The 8,686-nt window shown below is 43.3% G+C and overlaps 1 protein-coding gene across 1 annotated transcript in view; it reads right to left on the bottom strand.

The window, feature by feature from the left end:
- hsf4 (heat shock transcription factor 4) overlaps positions 1-7,754 on the bottom strand; it is an 11,617-nt gene extending 3,863 nt beyond the window's left edge. The window contains exons 1-7 of the mRNA XM_068738990.1: positions 7,629-7,754; positions 4,958-5,066; positions 4,746-4,873; positions 4,008-4,132; positions 2,693-2,768; positions 1,557-1,624; positions 603-702 (exon numbers count right to left, since the gene is read on the bottom strand). Of these exons, the coding sequence (XP_068595091.1) occupies positions 603-702; positions 1,557-1,624; positions 2,693-2,768; positions 4,008-4,132; positions 4,746-4,873; positions 4,958-5,066; positions 7,629-7,754 (732 nt within the window). The remainder of the gene's footprint in view (positions 1-602; positions 703-1,556; positions 1,625-2,692; positions 2,769-4,007; positions 4,133-4,745; positions 4,874-4,957; positions 5,067-7,628) is intronic.
- Positions 7,755-8,686: the final 932 nt, after the last annotated feature.

Genomic DNA, 8,686 nt, shown 5'->3' with positions numbered 1-8,686 from the left:
GATGGGATTCCACAAAGTAATTACATGCCGACACCACTAGGAACGCACCACAGTTAGTTTGTTATTTTAATGACTGATTTCAATTGAACGCATCACAGCAGTGATGTCACACAACACAGATAAACATGGGCTTAGATTGGCTGGGGCGGGACCCCCACCCGGAGGGGGCCGGACTCATGGACATTGAAAGACGCGGACGCAGAGGGCGGCCCTTTGTTCGGACCTGAGACAGACACACGGAGCAGGATCGAACCTCAGCGCTGATATCTGAACCAACTTGTATTGATCTGCATATTATATAAATATTTTAATCGTGACCAAAATCCTCTTTATTGACCACGCACCCACACGGAGAAGAAGAACCGGGGAGGGTTGAGGAACACCCTAACAGTAGGTAGGTAGGTAGATATGTAGATAGATAGCTAGATAGATGATAGTTAGATAGATGATAGTTAGATAGATAGATGATAGATAGACAACATGTTGCTGTGTGTTTGTGACAACATGTATGACAATGCAGGAAAAGTTTTTTTTGATGCAAAAAGTAATTAATATTGGCGAGAGGATGCTCCTGTTTAAACACAGCCCTGGTCATCACTCACTGACTGGATGTAGAAGGACTCATGCACGGACTCCATTGGGTGAGCATGGCTGAACTTGGAGGCAGGGGGGCTGGGGGATCCATCGTCCAACATCAGGGGCCTGAGGGGGCACATTAGAGTTCAACCTGCGACTCATCTGGAGTCTAAACAGCCAGTCAAGCAGAACAGGCCACGAGTAGATGACAAACACCCAACACACGTCTGTTCTTTACCCAGAGTTGTTGACCAAAAGGTCAGCCTGTCCATCTGATGCACTGCCTGATCAGTGAGCTGCATGATTTAAATCTGACATATACTGTATTGATAAAGGAAACCAGGCTGTGTAACATGACAATGAGTTGAAACATCCATATTCAATAACAATCATCTATAACATGGTGCACGTAGATGGTGCACCCAATAGAACACTGGTACACATCAGTAAACATTGTACTTCATCATCAGTGTGTTAGCACTGACCCGGCTAACTCATTAGCATTTAGCTCAATGCACCACTGATGGGAAGGACAGCATCACGGAATCGCTGAGTCATGACAGAGGATTAATGCCAGAGAGAATGACTGGCATTACGTCCACCAAAGCGTTTGTGCTGTCCCCGTGTCTCTTTGTCTTTGTTTGTTCGGATTGCAAATAAACTAAAACTGTCCAATTTTCATGAAACTTCAGAGAAGAGATTTTGAGAAACGCCCATATTTACTGGACTTTTGTGTCCCTGCGTGCTTTGTCTTTCTCGTGCTGGGCTTGTTCACTCTCAGCAGCAAAGCTGACGCGACGCTTTCCCCCCGGGGTCACGAACCCAGCGCTGCCTTCGCTGAGCGTGAACGTGTGTCTGACCGACTGATTCAGCACTCGTCTCCATTCAGCTGTCAGCTGAGCCAGCCCTTCCCCCTGCCCCAGTGTGTGTGTGTGTGTGTGAGAGTGTGTGTGCGTGTGCGTGTGTGTGTGTGTACTCACAGCTTTCTCTTTAGGCCCACAGTGCTGGGGGTGTTGGACTGCATCTGGCTGAACAGAAACTGAATCAGCTGGCAAAGACAGAAAAAGCCCAGCATGAATCAGCATTCTGACACACAGGAAACACACTCACTCTCACTCTCACTCTCACTCTCACACACACTCACACTCACTCTCACTCTCACTCTCACACTCACTCTCACCCTCACTCTCACACTCACTCTCACCCTCACCCTCACTCTCACTCTCACTCTCACACTCACACACTCTCACTCTCACACACACTCACTCTCACACTCACTCCCACTCTCAAACTCACCATTCTTTTCTTATTGCAAGCTCAAATCAGAAAAATAAATACAAGTTGACCGCCTTTCTATAAAAGTTACAATACCACAAGTACACAAGTATTACAAGCAAATGTATGGAATGTTTCAAAGGTAAAAATTTCCATAAAAAATATTGGAATGATCAATTTTGTATTATTATATATTCATTATGCATGTCCCTTGATGTGTCCTCTATATTTCCATGTTTGTGCTTATAGCATTGTGGAAATCATTTTCAAGGTTGTGCTCACAAAGCTGTAGTTTACCTACCAGGCCAGCATGGAGCAGTGTAACAAAATCAACACCACAGAATGGCGTTCCCTGTCCGTGCATGGACATTAGACTGAAAATGATATTGGCATTCCTGAACCAGTCTGATGTCTTCACATTTTTAAGAAGGATTGCATTTTGCAATTCCAATGGTGACTGGTCTTTTCAAAAGATTAGAGGCCACTTCCCATACAACTGTTTTACCCCCAAAAACGTCATTTTTGAAAATGGGCCCCAGTCTGCAATCTTTCAAACTCCAACATACCACGAGAACGCAAAGAGAATCTCCACTTCTCAGTAAAAGCATTGCCTAGCAAACATGGCCTTAGTTTGCCACGTAGCTGTCCTCTGCATTCTTATATGTCTTGCCTCCGTTTCTCGAGGTATAAGTGTAGCCCCCCCAGTTTATATACTTCAACCCCTGGATCGATCTTCCTCTGCTGGCTTCCTTTTTTGTGAGAATCATGATTGCCCAGGAAGTGAAATCCCTTTTTGAAATGACTCGCAGCTGCTTTGTTCATATAAAGATTGTGGACTGACCTTGTTCAAGACTTTCTGTTGCTGGGTGTGGTTCTGTCTGAGCGACACGACCTCTCGCCACAGCACTTCGTTTTGCCTGCAAACAGGAAGAGGGACATGATGAGAAGGAGAAAGAACGTTGGACTTTGCATCTCTCCAACATTTGGTTCTATAACATCTAGTCTCTGGGACATTGACGCAGGCGCCATCCTCAAACCCATTGAAGCATGGACCTCGGAGGGACATACTGGATCAGTGCCAATCACACTATGATTTTGATGGACTTTGTCGGTTTCAAGTAAACTGATGCAGATGGACTGTTTAAGAGTGTTTACTTGAACCATTTAACAGTTCAAGCATAAAATGAGATAAGATTAGACAAGACGAGTCAAGATGGGGCGAGATGAGACGAGACAAGACATTTACTTTATTCATTCCCAAACGGGTAAATTAGGATCTACAGTATAAGCACTGGTTTGTTTTAGAAATTGGCTCATTATGTCATTACTATATTTCTGTCTTTATATATTTGCAGTTTTATGAACATTTGAAAAAATTTCCTGTGATATTTTTGGATTTGAGTAACGTGCAAACTGCCATCGGGAAGTAGCTAGTTAGGTAGCTAGTTAGTTAGCTAGTCAGTGCTTCAACTCGGTATCTGCTTGTTGTACAGACCCCTCACAGACAGCTTCAGTAGCATATCTAGTGACTGTAGCTCTTCAGAGAGAGAGACTGTGTGTGTGCGTACGTGCGTGCGTGCGTGTGTGTGTGTGCGTGCATGCTCATCAGGTGAGCAGGTGAACATTCTGTCCTGCCACTAGGAAACAATACTCAGGACAATGCCCCGTCCCCACAGAACAGAACAGAACAGTCACACAGCAGCTATTTTCAGGAACAATGACCTCAAGAGAAAAAGTATTTTCATCTACTGGGCGATTCGTTCCAACTTAGCCAGAGGAATAATGGACAGACCAGGTGCTCCTCTCAAACCATCCTCCTGAATACGGGTAAAACAAAGGAGGGACTTTTGATGTCCTGCTACAAAATGGCATATAAAGCATTATTTGTTTTTCTAAATAGTTTTCTGTCAAGTCGAAAAATGTTTTGAAACTTCACCAGATTTCCATCAGAATGGGGGGGGGGGGGGGGGGGGAATAGAGATTGAGTTTTCTGCATTTAAGGGTACTTAAAGGAATAACATATGAACCATCTGTATAATGAGGAAAACATGTGACAGTGTTCTATCATGGAGCGTGCTAACCCTACTGGTTCATGCAACCAGCAGGTCCAGAGGATGGAGCACTTTGGAGGACAGAGACAGAATGTCTCTACTCACTGTTTCATGTCGTGCATCTGACACTCCATGTTATCCTGTTGCGTCCTGAGCAGCTGAACTTCGTAGAGCAGTTTACTGAGGTCCTCCTGACGAACCTTGGTCTCCTCACTCTTCACTATGGAAACCTGAGCACACAAAGCGCAGCCAGAGGTGGTGTCCAGAGGCCCGTCCACCGAGCGTGTGAGTCGAGCAGAGTGACTCCTTCTGGTCTCAGGGTTGATCATCAGACTGTTGAGTTATCCCTGAACTAACGGATTCGTATGCTAAACAAAGATTGTGTACATGCTAAACATTGTACCTGCTGAATATCAGCATGATGTTACTGTAACGGGGGGCTCGTAAGCATTTGACAAATATTTGCATGCTCTTTGAAGCACTGCTGCACAAATATACCTTTTATAGAGGGCACATTAGGCAAGGTTCTGTTTTGGCAACGGCATCTCGCTTCTAAGATAACATAAGATTCCTTTATTAGTCCCACAACGAGACATTCCATTTTTATATTATATAACCTGTTAACTAATACGGTTTCCCCGTATTTTCGTACGGGAAAATCAGATTTTTGAGCAGTACGGCGTACTGTGGAAATTAGTACGGAGAAATCTGTAAATACGGGAAAAACACAAAAAAACAAAACATGGATTCTGAAAATACCGGGGGAAAATGAAAAACAAAGCCTCGAAAAGAACTTCTCACTTTACACTTCTTTTCCGCCACTTTTCAGCTGCGATTCTGTACCTTCCTCTTGATGTGCTCCAACATGTGTTCGTGGCCCTGGAGGAAGTACAGATGTTGGAACTCTGTGTCGTCTCTCTCAGGCTTAACCAGCCCACTCTGCTCAATGTTCACCACCTTACGGAATCCATCTAGGCACACACACATTCAAGAGCGCACAACGTCACTGTGAACGCACACCGTCTTAGACACGGGTGACAATAGCGTTCACTCACACATGTTCAGCTGTCGGACGAAGCTGGCCATGTTGTTGTGTTTGAAGTACTTTGGGAGAACTTCCTTGGCGAAGCGTCCCTGATCGAACACATGGAAACTAGTGCCTGTCTGGAACAGAGCAGTATCAGGAATGCAGGGTTAGAGAACAGGAATAATGACGTCATCCAGCATACGCAGCAGAGCAGAATCAGGAATGTAGGGTTAGAAAACAGGAATAGGAATAATGACGTCATCCAGCATAGGCATCAGAGCATAATCAGGAACGTAGGGTTAGAAAACAGGAATAATGACGTCATCCAGCATACGCAGCAGAGCAGAATCAGGAATGTAGGGTTAGAAAACAGGAATAGGAATAATGACGTCATCCAGCATACGCAGCAGAGCAGAATCAGGAATGTAGGGTTAGAAAACACGAATAGGAATAATGACGTCATCCAGCATACGCAGCAGAGCAGAATCAGGAATGTAGGGTTAGAAAACAGGAATAGGAATAATGACGTCATCCAGCATAGGCATCAGAGCATAATCAGGAATGTAGGGTTAGAAAACAGGAATAATGACGTCATCCAGCATAGGCAGCAGAGCATAATCAGGAATGTAGGGTTAGAAAACAGGAATAATGACGTCATCCAGCCTACGCAGCAGAGCAGAATCAGGAATGTAGGGTTAGAAAACAGGAATAGGAATAATGACGTCATCCAGCATAGGCATCAGAGCATAATCAGGAATGTAGGGTTAGAAAACAGGAATAATGACGTCATCCAGCATAGGCAGCAGAGCAGAATCAGGAATGTAGGGTTAGAAAACAGGAATAATGATGTCATACAGCATAGGCATCAGAGTATAATCAGGAATGTAGGGTTAGAAAACAGGAATAGGAATAATGACGTCATCCAGCATAGGCATCAGAGCATAATCAGGAATGTAGGGTTAGAAAACAGGAATAATGACGTCATCCAGCATAGGCAGCAGAGCATAATCAGGAATGTAGGGTTAGAAAACAGGAATAATGACGTCATCCAGCATACGCAGCAGAGCAGAATCAGGAATGTAGGGTTAGAAAACAGGAATAGGAATAATGACATCATCCAGCATAGGCATCAGAGCATAATCAGGAATGTAGGGTTAGAAAACAGGAATAATGACGTCATCCAGCATAGGCAGCAGAGCAGAATCAGGAATGTAGGGTTAGAAAACAGGAATAATGATGTCATACAGCATAGGCATCAGAGTATAATCAGGAATGTAGGGTTAGAAAACAGGAATAATGACGTCATCCAGCATAGGCAGCAGAGCAGAATCAGGAATGTAGGGTTAGAAAACAGGAATAATGATGTCATACAGCATAGGCAGCACAAGCTGTTAGCCTACCATCCTAACGACAGACCTGTTCATCTGACCGTCTGATTGGGATAAACATGTGCTGGTGTTTACAGATCATTATCTCGAACATCAAACCTAATATGTCTAAAAAAAGGAAGAACATTTTAAGACTAGCCCTTTTTGAACCCCAATAAAGCATTTGTGAATTCTGCCACGTGTTAATTTAAGCAGATGATCAGATGGACAATTTAAGAATAAACCTACGGGCTGTAGCATATTCGCTCATCTTCAAATGTCGATCCTCACACGCCATCATTCACCTTCCCATGATGCTCTACTGCTTATAGGCACATTCAGAGTACACTTCTCTTTGTAATCAATTTCCGAGATTTGTTCTGTAATCACGTATTATTTGGAGAGAGTATTACAGCATATTAGTATTATTAGTATTATTCTAGCTATTAAAGGGGGTCACATTGGCGTAGTGGGTAGAGCTGTTGCCTCACATCAGGTACCATGTTCAAATCCTACAGTACATCAGAGTGGGTTTTCTCCGGGTTCTTTTGCCTCCAAAAACATGCACTTTAGGTGAGTTTGTTACTTCGACTTGTCCGTCGTGTGAAGGTTTGTCTTTCGTGTGGCCCCCAGATGAGCTTCTCACCTGGGGGGCAATCCGCCTCTCTCCCATCGGCAGACAGATGCCCTGGGACGACTCCAGCAACACTAGCATTACTATTATTGGTCAAATATAAGCTGTTAACATTTCATTGACTAGAAATTTGTTGGAATATATTTGCTCAGAATCCGCTTCTTGTTACGTCGACATACTACATTCCTGTAGAGTCAAGACTCGAAATTATCTCAGACTAGTACTACTTTTCTTTTGTTCTTTATGTTTACCTTATCCTGATAACATTTTTTCTAAGGTAATTAAATAAGTATGAATTTCAATCTATCCATTCTATGGATAGATTCATTTTTCGAACTGATTTATCAAACTGAATTTCTGATCCTAATAATTAGATTTGGAGAAATGTCTATTTAACATTTAATTTCTACTGTTATCTATCTGCTGTCTATTCATTTATATAATTTTTTGAACAGCAAAATGAGGATAATGCTGTTTTCATTAAATAGTTGTCCTTTGTTTCATGATATTTCTTTTATCTCTCTCATTTTCAAGGTTCAGGGTTACAGCTTAGTCGTTACATGTGTGATACAGTAACACTAAAATTATAACAACACAAAGAAGACAAAGACAAATTTCTTACAGTACTTAAGTGCGTATGGTAGTATTACTTGATGAGTTATTCTGGAGTTGTACTTTCTATCCGGTCATGTACTCACAGTACTCCAGCAGATGAGGTGGTTGGTTTCTGGATCTTCCACCAGCGTCCACAGCTTAGTCAGGAAGGCTGGAACATTACTGGCGTAGCTACCGTCTGCACCCACGGCCCCTGGAGACTCCTGCATGCTGACAGCTGTTGAGTGCCAAGGCTGTGTGTGTGTGTGTGTGTACGCGTGGACGTCTGCACTAGTGCATGTTGGAGAAGCTCCACCTCTGACGATCCGTTACTGATAGTCCCGGCGAGTTTCAGTCACTTTGATTCCATTTCATTCTGTCAAACAGCTTCTGTCTGTCGCTCTCCACAAGTCCGGCCTCGTCTCTCAGGTTTTAACTCACTATTCTTAGTTACGATGTTGCGACGGCTCCATCCGTTCAGGATTCTATTTTCCTTCTACTCTTTTGCTCTTCTCGCTCTGTCCCCGCTGCCACACCAGTCGCTCATCTGACTATCCCAGAAGGCCTAGGTCAGCACACACACAAACAGAGCCCCCACCCCCCCACTGGCCTCCAGTTGAAAAACCAAAAACTGCCCAGTGAAACAATACAGCATCAACACAAAAGCTTCTGTAACACACCATTGTTCAAGCATCAAAAGCATACTGGTTTTAGCCAGTAGTGACTGTTCGTGGTGAACCTCAGAGAGGAAAGCTCGGCCCCTTATTATTCTGACTGTAACCTGAAAGTTGAAGTAAATATTTCCGCTTCGGTGACACCGCGACAACATTTGAACTGAGGACTTTTTTTTACATTCACAAAATCCTGGGGCACATCACCAACCAAAATGACACAAAAAGACACTCTAACACAGTACATATTAGATTAGATGACCTTTATTATAATACATATAGTTAATAATATAGTTTTTTAATGTATTTATACTTAGTGGGAAAGCTGGGGCTGTTTGGATGAACACAAAATGGATATCCTGGCAGTAATGGCAGAAAGACACACACAAAGCTCTTCCTCAACATCTCTCAGTCTCTCTGTTTTTAGTTTTTATCGCCATCGAGCTTGAGAAGCTCAGCTCACACAGATATGTGGTTGAAAACGGGAGCAA

This window comes from Brachionichthys hirsutus, chromosome 5 (assembly GCF_040956055.1).
Source record: "Brachionichthys hirsutus isolate HB-005 chromosome 5, CSIRO-AGI_Bhir_v1, whole genome shotgun sequence".
Lineage (NCBI taxonomy): Eukaryota > Metazoa > Chordata > Actinopteri > Lophiiformes > Brachionichthyidae > Brachionichthys > Brachionichthys hirsutus.
Note: the sequence above shows the minus strand (reverse complement) of the source record. Positions and strands in the feature narration are given on the sequence as shown.